The sequence below is a fragment of the Zingiber officinale genome, chromosome 5B (assembly GCF_018446385.1).
Source record: "Zingiber officinale cultivar Zhangliang chromosome 5B, Zo_v1.1, whole genome shotgun sequence".
In the NCBI taxonomy this organism is placed as follows: domain Eukaryota; kingdom Viridiplantae; phylum Streptophyta; class Magnoliopsida; order Zingiberales; family Zingiberaceae; genus Zingiber; species Zingiber officinale.
Window position 1 is genome coordinate 107,706,490 of NC_055995.1, and position 18,525 is coordinate 107,725,014.

At 35.3% G+C, this 18,525-nt stretch overlaps 1 protein-coding gene across 1 annotated transcript in view; it reads right to left on the minus strand.

Annotated features, from left to right (window-relative positions):
• Positions 1-787: 787 nt before the first annotated feature.
• LOC121985296 (glycerophosphodiester phosphodiesterase GDPDL4-like) overlaps positions 788-18,525 on the minus strand; it is a 78,410-nt gene continuing 60,672 nt past the window's right edge. Inside the window, exons 7-9 of the mRNA XM_042538659.1 lie at positions 2,342-2,481; positions 1,437-1,917; positions 788-1,334 (exon numbers count right to left, since the gene is read on the minus strand). Coding sequence (XP_042394593.1) covers positions 1,051-1,334; positions 1,437-1,917; positions 2,342-2,481 — 905 coding nt within the window. The 3' untranslated portion in view covers positions 788-1,050. The remainder of the gene's footprint in view (positions 1,335-1,436; positions 1,918-2,341; positions 2,482-18,525) is intronic.

Below are 18,525 nucleotides of genomic sequence, written 5' to 3' on the forward strand. Positions count from 1 at the left end.
GAAACAAAGTATTATCTCAAATACCTTGCTAAAATCCTAACAAACAAGGAGAAATGCAAGTAGCTCACCCAAACATAGTATTAAAACTATACCCTTAAGCCCAAAATGCAAGTAGCTCACCCAAACATAGGGTCAACTATCAAAACTGTGTCAATCTAACCACAATGGCGAAATCAAAATAATCCAACATCATGCTTATTGAGATTTATTGTACTTAGATTTAGTTTATCTAAATCATAACTACTTGAGATTTATCCTTAAGAATTTCCAAGACGAATGGTTAATGATTTTCTATTTTCAAGATTGTTGCACTGAAGCAAAAGGCAGTGGAGTAAGAATTTGATGTTCTGAACTACATTACATTAGTTAGAATTATGCTCTTGATATATTTTATCGTCATTCTATATATATTGTTATAACATGTATTCACCCTTCCTCACAGTTTGAAGGTGTCACAATCCTTTGCTCAAAACAAGGGCCATGCCAATGAAATCGTCACACTGTACTAGCAGGCTTAAAGGGTGTTTGCAATTTCACTAGTCTCCTGTCGTGATCTATGGAACTTTTATCGACTTCTTGATCCCCTGAATATAGAGTTATTTGCCCAATCACAAGGACAGCACCATAGCAAACTGATTGAACCCATCCAACCTCAAGAATATCTGATTAGAGCAGACACATTTGGGTCATATATACTTATTAGATAATCCAATAATATTTGACGCTTTCATATTGTAATTATTGAATCTTCACTCGCAACTTATTGACCACACTCTTGACCTTCAAGTGAGCAAATTGCAGAAATAACTTCATGCTAATCAGCTTCTCAATGCACCACTTTAGTACCATTGTACAAAAGACAACTTACTTTTACAAACATAAAACATCAAGTAATTAGATATTATTTGACAGACCAGACGGACCCAGGGCTCAGAAAAATATTTGTATCGATAGATAGAATGTACACACTTCTGACTCCTAAGAGAATGTAGCTGGTCATTAATGGCGAATGTCCATATATATCTCCATTTCAAATGTTTGGTAATCCACTCACAAGAGAAGGTAGAATCCACAGATGAATACCAGTTGAATATAAGCCAAAGCAACACATTGGCAGCCACTTGGTTGTAGTGACGGCGCCATGCCTCCATGTTGAGAAGGTGCCACAGTTGTTGGTGTAGGCAACGGAGGTTCTGTCACATTGGAATTACTCAACACTGGCATTGGAGCCATAGCCGGAGGCATCACACCTGGATACATTAGCGACACTAGTAGACCACCTTGAATGGGGAGCATATAGTTTGGTGTTTCACTCAGATTCCGGCAAGTGTTTCCTGCAGAGTATAGGGACATCACCATCCAAGTTTAGCTTCAAATAAAACTTACGCCCACAAGGCAAAGAAAAAGGAATTGAATTGTTGAAGTGACGATCATACTTTTGTAACGTCTGCCGGTCCCTGGGAAGTCTGTAATGATCCCATCTACTCCAGCTCCAACAGAATATGTATTGATCATGACAGTTGCATCTGATAAGAAGTCCCATGGTTGAGATAGAAACTCATTCTGAAAGAGATAAACATACACATCAAGACCTGCAGCATGGAACTTTGGGATCAGACCAGTTTCCCCTGTGATATAGAGATTTAACTCGGGATAAATGGAATCCTGACTGAGAGCCACAGCATGTGCGAATGTCTTAATATCTGACACTGAAGAAGGATCTGCATCACGGATGGTATAGTCTATTTTGTAAACCAGCTTGTATTGTGTTAGCTGCTTGAACATCTCCAAAACAGAGCTGTTGGGTGATTGAATCATAACTTGTAAAGAAGTATTGTCGTAGCCAGCATAGTTGAGGGCAGATATTACAGACTCTACCACGTCAAATCTTAATCTCTCAGCCATAAATTTTGCATGCTGCACCCAAAGAAAGAAACTAATTCTCGGTAAGCATGGTGCAATACAGAGTAGTTATATAGATCAAGTTTTGCGAAAGATTACTAGATGAAGAAATTAATATTTGCTTGTTTAATTCAACCTCAAACAATTAATAAAGAATTATAGAAAAAACATTTTGGACCCAATAGCATACTGAAAAGTTTGCTATTATATTTGATGCATCCAGCAGTTGTGAAGTTTTTTTTTTATCGTAAATACCAGTGGGAAAATTCACATTTGTTCTGTCAACTACAAGACATGCAAGAAACCAATACAAATCTAATATAGTTCATTTCTTGTAATTATATATTTATATTTAATATGAATATATATAATATAAAAATGTATGTCATACTAAAAAAAATGAGAAAAAAATAAATGCATATCATTCATTGATGGGCACCTCAATACTGATCAAGACTCCAAATAGATTTTTGTCTAATGCAAATTCTAAAAAATCTGAAAGTCTCATGAACATCCCACTATTGCGGTATCGAGGGTTCCGCTTCAATCTATACACAGACTCTGGCTGTGAAATTAAGGCTGCAAAAAGAAAAATGAAAGTTATTTCTACTGAAATAGATCTGGAAGAAAGAAACCATATACGAGTTAAAGCTAGAGACAAAAAATTGCTACAATGCAATATGCGAATAAGAACTATCAGGTACTTTGAAAGAAGAAAAATGGAATTTCTTATAAAAATGACCCAACATAATTTTCTAATGCTATCCTTTACTTATCTTTAGTTCACTCAGTAGAATAATTACAATTGTTCATCTTTCCAAGTGATCCACTTGCCAGGATATGCATTGAGACACATTCCACAAAGGATATTGAGAAAATGATATGAGATTTGTCATGAACAAGTCTAAATTATGAGAAATGCTAATCTTTGAGATCCCTAGATGTCCTTTAGGATTTCCATAAAAGCTTTTAGGTTCCCATGATGTGTTTTCTTGATGATTGAAAGAATTATGACTTCTATCATGATTAATGCGACAAAAGTTCCCTAATCCAGTCTATATGCATGTCATGGCTCTCCTTCGCTATCATGGCATTAAGGTTCATTAGACAATAAGCTAGACAACTCTTATACTAAGGTGAGAGGAGTTGTGGGACAACCATGGTTGAAGGTATGATTTATTTCTGTTGCATTTGATTGCTTTTGTTCTCGCGAAACCAATATTTAGTTTTATGGTCTTTATGATGTATCACCTCGAATAATGTTAAGATTTCCAAGATTTAGTTCAAACAATTGGTTTAGAGCATGCTTTTATCAATGATGTTCAGAGCATGACTTTTAGATATTTAGACACCAATCTAAATTTTTTCATAAAGTTAGGTTAATATTCCATGTATAGATTTCCTTTACTTGCATTTTATTGGGCGTGATCTTAAATTTTTTTTCTTGTTAAATCAAAATACACTACATGATAGGATTAATACATGCATATATGACTATTATTTACTATACAACAAGATAAAGTGTTGAACTGTTGATTGATATATTTAAGAGATGTCATCTAAAGAAAGTTCACTTAGATAACAATAAATATGAATAATAACTGAAAGAAAAACTGATGCTTTGGTAGTCACACATCCCTATGGGAAATGGTTGCTTTTTGCAAGTTAATGTATAGGAATAATATGTAAATAAAGCACAACCATCTTTTTCTGAAATCTAACACATCCTTTCATCTTGCTAAATCGAGCACAATGTTGATAAATCATGTTATAATATATCACCTATTAAAGTGTGCCAATAAAAAAAATTCATGGTAGCCACAGGCATTATGCATCAAAGTGCAACGATGTTTACATGGATTAATAGCTTTGTTTGCCCCTTTACAACTTAAATACCCAAAACCCTTTAAAACTCCATGTAGGCATCTCAATATGCACTTTATTGAGTTGGCATAATGCTAAAGTGGTTCCATTTTAGTTTTTTACCGACCAACAGACAAAATTTGATGAGTGCTCAATTTTAACACAATTAACTATTAACTCCATGCATCCAAGTGTTCTCTCTTCTTAAAAAACTATTAACTATTATAAATTCATATGCTATCGCAAAATCTAAAATAGCTTTTCATTCTTCATTTCTTGTTCCAAAACTATGACCTCTGTGCACCCTACTATATTCCTCATTTATTACGTCTATATACCCATTTAGATTTAATCCTATTAAAATCATCTTGTTTGTCTAAATTTTTTATACTACCTCATCTAAGTCTTCTGAAAACCTATTTTTAGTATCTTCATCTAATTTTGTTTAGGTGTATATATATTAATTACATTTATAATTTATTTTACTACGACTATCTTAAGAGTTATAATACTATCTCTCTTCCTAACTACTCTTACTACTTAGTCATTTAGGAATTATCTATAACTTCTCCATTTCTTAATTCTACTCTTTTCTTATACAATAACTTAAAATCTAAGTTCTCTATCATCTTTGTCTTCTGCCTTACTCATTTTGCCTTTTATAAATATAAAATATTAATTCTTCTCTTAATCATCGTATCTAGTACAACTAGTGATAGTTCATACATTCCATGTTCCAAATAAAAGACTATTAGTATTCCTATAATGTTTGTTTTTATCCAACTTAGGATGTGAGATTTCTTACATATTTAATATTATACCCAAGTTCTTACGGAGATATAGCAGTCCTTGTTGAGATGTTGCACTCAAAACCCTATAGTAGTGTTCCTTTCAGGGAACAACCTAATATTAGCATAATAATTTGATGGATTCATATATAATATTTACCTATATTTTATATTAGTTGGCAGCGTAACGCAACCCTCCTGTATCCTCACCATGGCCGGAGTTATCAAATGATCTTATGAAGACCATTAAAGAACAATTTGTTTATTAAAATGCATAGGCAAACACTATTGATAAGCTTTGAAATGCAAGATTTGATAACTCTCATGTAAGCACATAATGGAAGAAGGATATTGTTGCTCAACTTAAGTCCTTAGAAGTTAAGATATTTAAACCTTTTCTTGTCCATTTCATTTTGATTTCTCTTCTCGTGGGATATGGTCCTTTATGGTCTCCTATAACATACATATATGAAAAAAAAAATGATTGAAACTTCTAATTTTGTGTGCACAAGGCAAGGGGAAACTGAGCTATAAGAGGTAAGAGGAGGAAATTGAAAGGAACCTAGTACTTAAAAAAATTATAAAATCAATAGAAAAGTTGTCCAAAAGATTAATGGAAAAGTGTCAATGAAATCTAATAGCAATAAGGCCCATTATTTCTTTTGTCAATATGAAGGACTGCCATAGGTTTAAAGTGTGGTTTGACAAGAAAAGTACATAAATATCTCTAGTGCGCCATGAATTTCTTTGTTAATGCTCATGATAATACTTACTAGTTGGATTCTAGTTCATCAATTTATATTGTGAATACCAAGTAAGGCTTTCTAAGGGTAGCCCGGTGCACGAAACTCCCGCCAATGCGAGATCCCGGAGAAAGGTCGCAGTCTTACCTTGTCTTGCAAGAGACTATTTCCAAGACTCCAACCCGTAATTTCTAAGTCATACGGCAACAACTTTATCATTGCGCCAAGACTTTCTAAATGGTGCTAAATCAAAATTAGGAAAAATTTATTCTATAAATTTTCTAAATGCACTATAGTATTGAAGTGGTTGGAATTGTAAGATCCTTTTGAATACTAGCAGTATTTTACAACTCGAAATACTTACTTCGTTTTATAATTTTTCTAGAAGCTTAGTCTTTATTTCTAGACTAATAAGGAATGGTTATGTTTTTCATTGTGAAAAGTCTGTCTAAACCTTGGTAAAATCAAAAGATTGTTGGTATAGGAACTTTGATAGATAACTTATTTAAACTAGGTAGGACACAAAATTTGAGCATAACTTTTCTATTCTTTATGAATGTGATGTTGATATTATGTTATTAAATGAGCAATCCTTTGTTGTATTAAAGATTAGGTCATATCTCTATTGAAAAGATTAAGAGATTAGTAAATGTTGGGGACTTACAATCTCTTAACTGTGACTTTATTGATTTAGTAGTACTTTCTGATATTTCATTAAACATAAGCAGACAAATAAGTTCTCTAATTGTGCCAAAAAAGAGTTTTGAAATTCTAGAGATCATATGCACTGATATATGGATTATTTACTCACTATATTAATTGATCAAAATATTTTATCTCCTTAATTGAAGAAGACAGTAGAAGATATATGTGTCTCTATTTACTTTATGAGAATGCTTTTAAATCTTATTGGGAAGAAGGCACAAATTGAAAACAAGCTATACTTATAACTGTAAGATATAGAGAAGGTAGCTATTACCAACAATACATACTTGAAGAGGAGTGCATTATTAGACAAATACAGACTAGCACACCTCAACAAAATACAATTGTTGAGACAAGGAATTAGAGTCTTATAATTATAGTGAGCAATATGATAAGTAACTCCAACCTGTCTATGTCTCTTCCAAGTGAGTTACTAATGAGTGGTGTGTATATCCTAAACCTAAAATATTGTTTGAGATATGGGATTTATGTCCCTCTAGAGTTACTTATGACTGTATGTTCCTAAAGCACTGTTTGAGATATGGGAAGGATGAAATCCAAGTTTAAATCGTTTATATGTTTGTGTTTGTCAACCTGTAGTCAGTTTATAAACCACATCAATGTAAGCTACACTCTAAAACTCAAGTGTTCGCCTTAAACACCAAATAATATTGATTTTATTATCTCTCACATACATCTAAAGTTATTGAAGCTAGGAATGTCATATTTTTTCAAGTTCTTCAACTTATTGGAACTATTATATAAAGGATTCAATCAAGGAAATTAGGGATCAAGGCTTAACAGATAATGTGGAGTTGATCTTTATCCATTATAATCAATCAATATGTGAAATGAGAAACAAGTTTGTAGCGTAAAAGCTTCTTTTTAAGGAGAAGAAATAGTGAGATTGACATTAAGAACATCTTTAAGGAAATAGAGGCCCAACCTAATACCTAATGGATGATCTTCAGTTATTTTCACAAGCTAAGAGTGGAATAGATTTTATATTTTGGTACCCTATCATTAATAAGGAAATGGAATCAATGTCCAAAATTCTAGGATTACGTCTAAAATCTTGTTGAGTTACCAAAAGAGATTAAAACAATTAGCTGAAAAACCAAAACACTAAATAAAAGGATTCATTAAGGATGAGCATGACTTGATAGCTTATTTTTTAATTTAAGTTACATTAAATGAATATGAAAATGTCATTCTTGAACCAGAAATCTTGAGGAAGAAGGATATACTGATATATCTGAAGACTATTGTGCTAAAGTCAATTAGTGTACAAGTTAAAGAAATCTCTATGTGAACCAAAGCAACCATACAGGCAGATATATAAAAAATTTCAGAATATTATTCTCTTTAGATTATTTTGAGAATATTATGGATCAACGTGTCAGTGTATATGTTGATGATATCTTAGTTGCAATTAACAACTTTGGTGTGCTATATTAAATAAATCAAACTTTAAAATGAAAGATTTGTCTGAAGAGGCCTCTTATGCTATTGACATAGAGATTCACATAGTAGATCTAAAATGATCGTTAGAACTATCTCAATAGGTTTTTATTGTAATAGTTTTGAAAAAATTCAGAACACAAAATAAGTTCAATCAAAATCAGTTTTCACAATGTTTTGAAAAACACAGATGAAAAATGTTCCTGTGTACCCACAGTTGAAGCTTAATATATACACAAGGCTTGATATTTTATGTGGGAGAATGCTATGCAAATATCAACATAATCCTGGGATTTATCATTAGAGAGCTACTAATGTCTTGCACTAGATGCAATGAACCAAGCATTGTATGCTTATTCATAAGCATATTGATTATCTTGAGATGATCATGTATTCAAACTCAAAATCTGAAGGATGTCTGGACACAATTATCTAGCTTCATACGTGTTTCTTTCTGTTAGAGGTATTGTGTCACAAAGGCACAACAAACAATCTAAAGTTGCTACATCCATAAGAGAAATTGAGTTTGAGGCTAATAATAAGCATTATGGTTCAGGACTTTTGTTATAAACTAAGGGTTATTAATTCTATTGCAAGACCCTCATGGCAACCAAGTTGTAAAATGTAAGGATGATAGGAGTGAAAGTCTATTGACAAAAAGTATCTTGCTATAAGGGATCACATCACAAAGTAATGTATCCATTATGTCAACATTGAATTAATAATAACTGATCAATGACTAAAGGTTGTTGGGTACTCAATATAATGATCTTGTGGAATGTATGAAATTTGTTAGTTCAGTTAGTGTAACATGCTTGCGATCATGTAGACAAATTTCAAATTTTCTGCTATTCTTAGATATAAAGCTTATACCATTCTTGTGCACATAAATGTATGAAGTTTTGGAATAACTCATTGGTTTTATCCAAGTTGGACATTGAATCACTATAAAAGTTCATTGACAAATATTCAATTCATAAGATGCTCACTAAAGATTCTAACACATTGTGAAACATGGTGTTATTACATTACAAGGATAAAACCACTATAATCCATGTATTCCATTATTTATTAATTATGGAGTTTTTTTATCAAAATTAATATAAGATAATAGCTATATTGAGATATTGTTTATTGTATTTAGGTGAAACTTTGTGTTGAATAGAAGAGAGAATGTCAGAATAAGTATAATTATTAATCTATCTGAGTGGTCCAGTTGATCATGCATTGAAGATAAGTATTCCAATGAGATGGTATTGAGAAAACTGAAGCAAAATTAGTCATGAATAAAGTCACAATCTTGGAAAAGGTTAACCTTTGAGTTTCCTACTTGTCTTTTGGGGGGTTTTAGAGAACTTTATAGGGTTTCCTGGATAGGTTTCTTGGTGGTTGAAAGTAGCTTTTATCACAGTCAAAGTGGTTAGTGTCCCTATTAACATAAACACCATGATTCGCCATTAGGAATAATAATGTGAAGTTCCATTAGATAATAAACCAAAAGACTTTTTTTTCCTATTTTTTTAGTTGACATCAATATCTAACTCTTTGAACTGACTAATCCTGGAGTGACCGGCCCAACCCCATGATAGTTTTCCACCAGTCACCAGGATAAATCGGAAAGCGCTCATGATGACCCATCCAGACGGCCACATTCTTAGGCCAGCTTCTCACTAGAGGGAAAATATCTTACAATGCGCCACAGCTAAGATTTGAACTTTAGATCCATTGCACCATTGCCTAAGAGGCAATTAGAAAACTCGTTGATGTAGTGGAAGTGAATAAAATAAAGATTAATATGTTGATTCACACAAAATAGCAAGAAAAATGTCAACACAATAGGAAAAATAGAATTTACTAGTTGATTCACACATAATACAAGCCCGTATTTATAAAACGGGCTACAATATTCAAATAGAGAAAATATTCCCAAAATTGAAAGTGCATATTTAAGGGAAAAATATAATATCATACCTAAGGAATAAGAAAAAATCAAATCGTAATTGAATTTCGATTTTTCTAGGCTGATTTATTGTTAAATAAAAAACTATTAAAAAATGAAAAAACACAAATTTAAGGTATGACTGAAAGAATTTGTTGAAAATCCACCAATTTGGGTAATTTTGCCTTATGTGGCTTGGGATGATTCCAACGTGCAAAAAAAACACCTACACTGCATCATTCCTCCCAAGGTGGAAAGAATTCACCCTTGATGCCTAGTTGCATCCTCATTGGATGATGAATCAATAACATAAGGAACCAAATGTTTAACATTAAAGATGTCGTGACTTCGAATATGACTTGGGAGCTTCAAATTATAAGATAGCCCACACAATATCCGATGTTGAACTCCACATGATATTTTTAGTCCTCTATGGTTTTATACTTAGTAGATGATTGTAACAAGTTATCATGCACTTGAGAATAAACTTGTTGTAATATAACATCCAAGCGTTATCCCACTAGGTGGGATCCGCTATGAATGAACTTGTTGTAATATAGTGACAAAATCCTCGACCTTCCCATGAATACGAGTCTTGTTGGGTAGTGGAAGTAAATCGAGAGGGCCTCGTGGCTAAGTTGAATAAACCACTTGAAATGGACTAAACCCACCTGGAACTTCGATTAACAACATGAGTGTGGGCGAACTCAACATGGCATAACTTCATATCCCAAGATTTAATATGTCTCCTATTAAGTTTTGTAAAAGATCACCCAATGCATGATTAATGACCTCGGTTCAGCCAGCTGTCTAGGTGATAAGCACTGTTGAAGTTAAGACTTGTATTCACCATCTTCCACAAACTCAACTAGAAATGGTTAAGGAAACATGTGTCCTGATCTTAGACAATAGACTTAGGCAAACTATGAAGATAACAAATTTCAAAAAAAAAATGTGCTACATTAATTGCATCAGTAGATTTTTTGCATGGGATAAAAGGAGTCATTTTCGAAAAACAATCCACCACCACATAGATTGAATCATTTCCCTTCTGTGTACGAAGCAATCCAAGGACAATCCATACTTATGTCACTCCACGGTTTAGTAGGAATTGGTAAAAGCATGTCCACTCTTGCATTGGCGCTTTCCCTTAGATACTTAGAAATATAACAGCACTCCACATACCACTTAACTTCTTTTCGCATAGAGGGCCAAAAATAAGATGTTGCCATGAGTTGTAAAGTCCTATCCCTTCCCACTTGCCCTTCACATACAATTCTTTTATAATTTTGACATGCAAACTACCATTTGAGATACATAATTGATTGCCTTCGAAAAGAACACTGATGTGAGTAAATTATATACACTTTTATACATACTTTAATGCACATCTATTTGTATTTCATTAGCATAATCTATGTTTATTGTACCCTATTTCATTATAATGTCGTACTTCCATTATATTCTGTTCGGAGATATGTTCTTTACTTGTTTTGATTGACAGGACACTGTTTGGAGCGAAAATAAAACAAAAATGCACATTGGAGCGAACATAGAGAAGATCAAGCTTAGGCCATGTGGTATTTCCCGTGGCAAATCAAGCTTCGGTAGTGTGAGTTCACACGGGCGTGCCACGCTCCAGAAGAGAAGAAGACCACGGTCGTGTGAATGCACACGGTCGTGTGGACTTTCCAGAGCAAAAGCAGACCACGACCGTGTGAATCCACACGGCCGTGTGGAATTTTAGAGAACAAGAAGAGCATGTCCGTGTGAATCCACACGGTCGTGCCTCTCCGGTCGAGACTATGCATGCCACGTCCGTGTGGCAAAGAAGCCAAAGTTGTGTCACATCAAAACAGAGTCATGCTGAATTCTGGGCAGTTTGCAGACCAATCGTAAAATAGTCATAACTTTGCGCTTGGTTGGAGTTATACCAAAATGTAGCTAACTTCAAGATCTACAACTTTGCTTCAGGTCCAACAGAGAGATAGCAGAGTCTACCCATGCTAAAAGGCACGGTCGTGCCTCTAAACCGTGACTTCATCAGGACCTCCGACCAAACTGCAAACCAAACTTTGAATCACCATAACTTTCGGCTCAGTTTGAGCCAAGGCTCGATCCAAATATCAAATTGTAGATAATTTCACGGGCTACAACTTTGATTCAGGGTGAATTATGAGAAAACCCGATTTAATGGGTGAAAAACTCAGTTTACCGGGCCCTGTAATTCTAGTTTTCCTGGACAGTTTAGAGGAGGTATAAAAAGGTTAAGAACCCCACTCTTTGACTCATCTTTGGCTTGAGGGTTCATCCCCATTCCTTGGAGAAGAGTTCTCTCCCTTGGGGGAACCCTAGATCTTCCAACTTCCGTCCATCTCTGGAGCAAGGGAGTGCTTCCAAGGATGTTATGCTTCAAAAATAAGCATCACTTCTCTCTATCTCCATGTATTGAGTTGTACTTTGCTTCTTTCTTCATCTTTGGTTGTATCTCCCTTGTAATGATAAGATCCTTTAATGGATCTTTTCAAATAAATCTATTAATTTTATTTCCTTTTTAAAATAAGTTTTAGACTTTTTCTTTTTTATTTTAGATAAGTTTTAATTTGACATTTTCTCATGAAAATGTATTTTTATTTTATTTTTCTTTTACACCTTTTCTTTTGAAAAGGTAGTTTTATTTTATTTTTCTTTTAGACCTTTTCTTTTTGAAAAGGTAATTTAGGTCTCTATTTAAAGAGACGTTATGTAACTTTGGAGGATAAGCAATTTCCCTTTTAATTAATCAATTTCGTTTGATTATTGGAGGTCGATCCCCTCGAAGCGATCACCCTATCCCCCTTTTCCCTTTCTCTTTCGATTTTTTCACGTGATAGGCCCCTGGGTTCCTATCAACTTGGTATCAGAGCAAGTTCATTTCATCTTCGTCCTATAGTATCTCGCAGCAACTTCAACAAGCGCATGGTCTTAACCCGACTTCAAGAAAAGAAAATTCACTCTGTCATGGCGACCGGAGGATCTCATCCTAACGCCAAATGGGCCTTGGAATTTGAAGCTAAGCACGAGACAAGGATGGATAAACTCGAAAAAACTATGGCATCGTTGGTCACAATAGTGCAAGAATTGAAGGATCGTTTAGAAGCAGATTCCAGCTCAAGCATACTAATCAAAAAGGGAATAAATCAACAATCTCGACAACATTATGACCAAGGAGCAAACTCAAATGAAGATCGAGAGCACAACCATCTACGTATGAAGGTGGAATTTCCTCGCTGGGAGAACAACGATCCGATTGGATGGATTTCAAGGGCTGAAAAATATTTTCGCTTCCACGGCACGTCGGACAATGCAAAGGTAGAACTAGCATCTATAAATCTTGAAGGCGATGCCATCCAATGGTATGACTGGCTTGAAGCATGCCATGGGCCTCCAAAATGGGAGGAATTCAAGGAAGAACTCATTAATCGATTTGGTCCCTCCGGTTATGAGAATGTTGATGGAGAATTGGCCAAAATTCGACAGACTTCAACCGTACTAGAGTACCAAGGGCGATTCGAGCGACTCTCTAATCGAACTCGTGATTGGTCAGAAAAGCAACTACTGGGCACTTTTATTGAAGGACTTCGCCTTGATATACGACGAGAAGTAAAAATGAATCAACCCCGCACCATGAAGGCTGCCTTATCCTTTGCACGACTACAAGAAGAGAAGATCAATGAGGAAGGAAGAAGAAATAACAAGGTAATTCGTGAAAACCCATCACATTATTCAACACCTCGTAGATTGACAAAAGAAGAGATCAAGGAAAGGATGGCAAAGGGATTATGTTGGCATTGCGATGAAAAGTGGCACCGTGGTCATCAATGCAAGCAAAAGAGGATACTGATGATTGAACCAATAGAGAACTCCGAGGAAGAAGATGATTTCTATGAAGGTGAAACACAAGATAATATCAACGAAGTACAAGATGACTCTATGGCAATATCAGTACATGCCTTAGAAGGACTACAAACTCAGCAAACAATGAAGGTAAAAGGATTCATTAAAAATTCAGGAAGCACCAACAATTTTCTAGACTCAACCTTAGCAAGAAGGCTTAAACAAAAAATAGAGCGAGCATCTACATTTGATGTTAAGGTGGCGGATGGAAGATCACTTACAAGTCCAGGAAAATGCGAAGGTATTAAAATTATCTTACCAAATTATGAATTAATCACAGATCTTTTTTTTCTACCCCTGGATGGATGCGATGTTGTACTTGGAGCACAATGGTTGAGAACATTAGGAGACATAATATGGAATTTCTCTCAACTAACAATGCGCTTCCAAGATCAAGGAAAAGAAGTTTGCATCAGAGGCAAGAGACAAGATACTATCACATCAATCAGTAGTTATCAGGCAGAGCGGCTATTAAAGAAAGATTGCTCCATTTTTCTTATGCAACTCTCCATCAAAAAGGATCATAAAGGTACCTCATATACCCCTCCAGAATTAGAGACACTTCTTTCTAAATTTTCTATGATATTTGCTGAGCCAAAGGGACTTCCTCCATCACGTTCACATGATCATCGTATACCTCTAATACCGGGGAGTGCACCAGCAAATGTTAGACCTTATCGCTACCCTTACATACAGAAGGAGGTAATTGAGAAGATTGTACAAGAGATGCTTCAAGCTGGTATTGTTCGCCCAAGTGTAAGCCCATACTCATCTCCAGTACTACTTGTGCGAAAGAAAGATGGAAGTTGGCGAATGTGTGTAGATTATCGGGCACTCAATAAAATTACGGTGAAAGATAAGTATCCCATCCCCATCATTGATGAATTACTTGATGAATTAGGAGGTTCCTCATTTTTCTCAAAATTGGATCTTCGCTCAGGCTTCCATCAGATAAGGATCTATCAGCCGGACATTCCAAAAACAGCCTTTCGGACTCATGATGGTCATTATGAATTTTTAGTCATGCCTTTCGGTTTAACTAATGCACCTTCTACATTCCAAAGTTTGATGAACGATATTTTCAGGCCTTATCTCCGCAAGTTTGTTTTGATTTTCTTTGATGATATCCTTGTTTATAGTTCATCATTCGAAGATCATTTGCACCACCTTTATAAAGTACTCACTCTTTTACGTGAGCATTCTCTTTTTGTGAAAAGATCTAAGTGCAGCTTTGGGACAACTAAGGTGGAATACCTTGGTCATATTGTAAGTAAAAAAGGAGTAGCTACTGATCCCTCAAAGGTGCTAGTTATGAAGGAGTGGCCCACCCCAAAGAATATCAAGGCATTACGTGATTTTCTGGGTCTCACAGGTTATTATCGTAAATTTGTAAAAAATTATGGAAAGATTAGCGCTCCACTAACGGCTTTGTTAAAGAAAGATACCAAAAACTTTGTTGCTGAATGTGATATATGTCAAAGAAACAAAGGAGAAAATGTAGCAAGACCAGGTCTTCTTCAACCCCTTCCTATACCTGAACAAATTTGGACAGACATTTCCATGGATTTCATAGATGGGTTACCCACTTCACAAGGACAAAGTACTATCATGGTGGTCGTTGATCGTCTGACAAAGTATGCCCATTTTTGTACATTATCGCATCCTTATACTGCTGCCCGTGTTGCTCAAGCATTTGTTGACCATATAATCAAACTACATGGTCTACCAAGATCTATTGTCACTGATAGAGATCCGGTTTTCACAAGTAAATTTTGGAGAGAATTATTCCAATTGCAAGGTACTAAACTTAATTTTAGCACATCTTACCACCCACAGTCTGATGGACAAACAGAGGTTGTTAATCGATGTTTAGAGAATTATTTACGTTGCTTAACTGGTGATAGACCCAAGGAGTGGGTTCATTGGCTTCCATGGGCAGAATGGTGGTACAATACGACCTACCACTCAGCTACTAAGATTACCCCATTTGAGGCCGTTTATGGATGTATACCACCCTTAGTTAGCTCATACACACGTGGATCAACAAATGTGCATCAAGTCGACCAAAATCTACGCACAAGGGACCAAATATTGCAACTTTTGAAAAATAACATATGCGATGCACAAGCAAGAATGAAGCAACTGGCCGACATGCATCATTCGGAAAGAGAATTTGCAATAGGAGATTGGGTTTTTCTAAAACTACAACCATACAAACAAGTTTCAATTCGTCGTTCAAACTCTATGAAGTTGTCACCGAAATTTTATGGCCTTTATAAAGTGATGGAACGTATTGGACCTGTTGCTTATCGCCTGGAGCTTCCACAAGATTCTAAAATACACCCTGTATTTCACGTGTCTTGTTTAAAGAAGAAACTAGGCGATAAATTTACTCCTCAACAACATCTTCCTGAAGTGAATTCAGATGGTGAAGTTAAATTTCAACCTTATGCTATTTTAGAAAGGAGACTTGTGAAGAAAAACAATCAAGCAACGGTTGAGCTATTAATTCAATGGGACAATTTATCTATCGATGATGCAACATGGGAATTATATGATACCATTCAAGAAAAATTTCCAGAATTTATTGATAAACAACCTTGAGGACAAGGTTGTTTTGAAGGGCGGTGGAATGATAAGATCCTTTAATGGATCTTTTCAAATAAATCTATTAATTTTATTTCCTTTTTAAAATAAGTTTTAGACTTTTTCTTTTTTATTTTAGATAAGTTTTAATTTGACATTTTCTCATGAAAATGTATTTTTATTTTATTTTTCTTTTACACCTTTTCTTTTGAAAAGGTAGTTTTATTTTATTTTTCTTTTAGACCTTTTCTTTTTGAAAAGGTAATTTAGGTCTCTATTTAAAGAGACGTTATGTAACTTTGGAGGATAAGCAATTTCCCTTTTAATTAATCAATTTCGTTTGATTATTGGAGGTCGATCCCCTCGAAGCGATCACCCTATCCCCCTTTTCCCTTTCTCTTTCGATTTTTTCACGTGATAGGCCCCTGGGTTCCTATCATGTAATGGAGTAGATTCTTCGGATCTAGGATATAGGAAGTAGTTATGATGTGATGTGATGTATGAACTATATATTTGGACATTTTCCTATGCAATGAAGTGTTTATATCATGTTCTATGTATGTTGTGCCTTGTGTGTGTTTGACGAAATGTGTGTAAAGTAAATTCATGTAGATGTGAGGGATTTGTCTCTATGTTAAGGTTGCTACTAGACTATATAACCGGGGGATCCTTAGTGACAGAGGATACTCATTCAATCAGACATCTTATGCCCTTAGTGACAGAGGACATCGATATTTACCCACTTTCTAGAGTCAAAAGATCTTAACATAAAGATTAATCCTGGTTAAGGCATTCTAATTGGAGTGGATACTCCAGTGCTACCGTTAGGAAGTACATTAGATAACTCTAGCGATTATATGACCGGGGCCCTGTGACAGAGGGTAACCCTTTAATCGGGCTTTCTAGAGTTGCTTCTTTATTTAATGGTGTTAGAACTTGGGTAGACTCTCTGGTGCGACTTTCGCGGGGTTGTACCGAACTCTAGTTAGAAGCCCTACATAAGTTTAAGTATGGAGTTAGGTAGATGAACAATGCATAGGGACATTAACTAGCATCATAACGAAACCGAAATCCTAGAATCTACCATCCTTCTTTCACTATACTCATTCTCTCCCTCTCTACTCTCTCTTTACTCTTACTCTCTCTCTCTCCTCTCTTCTCTCTTCCTTGCATTTGTGAACCACATTCGATTGTCTAGATAATTCACCATGTAAAGTTAACTAGTGCTTAATCAACAGTCTGGTTTGATATCTTTTATATTACTGACGACGTAACCGTGCATTTGCGGTTAGTAACAAACACTATCCTGCAAAAGAAAACTTATTGGCTCCCCTACTTGCACACTTGCCAAAATAGGAGAAAAGAAAGGATTAGCAATATACAACAAGCTTAAATGATTCAAAACCTTCCACTATCGGTCGTGACAACAAGCTTCACTGACGACTTTATGCATCCACAACATGATTGATAACTCCAGCCTTATGTTTGATGACAAATGTGAACTAAGATGCATGACTGCTCGTCACCTTATCTTAACCATGGAGATGTTTGAGGATGTCATGGTCAGTGTGTAGAATAAATTCATGCTCGAATAAATAATGACACCAATGTTTTACAGCTTGAACAACTACATAGAACTCCACATCATATATACTATAATGTGCTTGGAAGCCAATAATTTCTCACCATAATATGCTATTGATCAACCATTTTGACTAAGAACTACTCCAATGTCAACTTTTGAAGTATCACAATGTAATTCAAAAGGCTGAGAAAAATCTGATAACACCAAAATAGGAGCAAATGTCGTATGGCAGAAGGTAACATCTGCCTCGTTCGTCCATTTCCCCCTTTCATACAAGCATTGATGAGAGCCATGATACTGCTGAAGTGAAGAATAAAATGTTGTAAACTGAAGCCAACCCATGGAACCCCCATACCTTAGTAACGGTCCAAGGTTGCAGCCAATTCCGAACTGCTTTAACCTTAGAATCATCCACTGACAGGCCACCCTTGGACACAACATGACCCAAAACACTACAAAATTGATAGAAAGACACACTTGACTATAGCTACATAAAATTGCTCCCTTCGTAACACAAGACTTCTCAAATATACTAAAGGTGTAATTCAAAGTGAGCACTATAGATCAAAATATATGACAACAAATTTACTGATAAATGGCAGTGCTTGGTTCATCACCTTCAAGAATGTGCTAGAGGCATTCGACAGACCAAAGGCCAAACCAACCACTCATAGAGGCCTTCTCACATCTTAAATGTTGTCTTCCATTTGTCACCTGGTCAGATCCGGATCTAGTTGTACCCACTCTTCAAATCTAATTTACTAAATACTGTCACACACTAAGTTGATCCAACAAGTCATCCAACTTAGGAATACAAAATCGATATCATATTGTAATTTGGTTTATGTCCTGACTATCAACACACATCCGCCAAGACTCTTTTTGGTGTCAACAAAGCAAGAAATAACACACGGACTTAAACTCTCACAAATATGGCTTTTTAGGATCAAGTACTTTACTTGCCGATGTAATTCCTCATCCTCACCTAAACTCATCTTGTAATGAGGTCTATTTGAT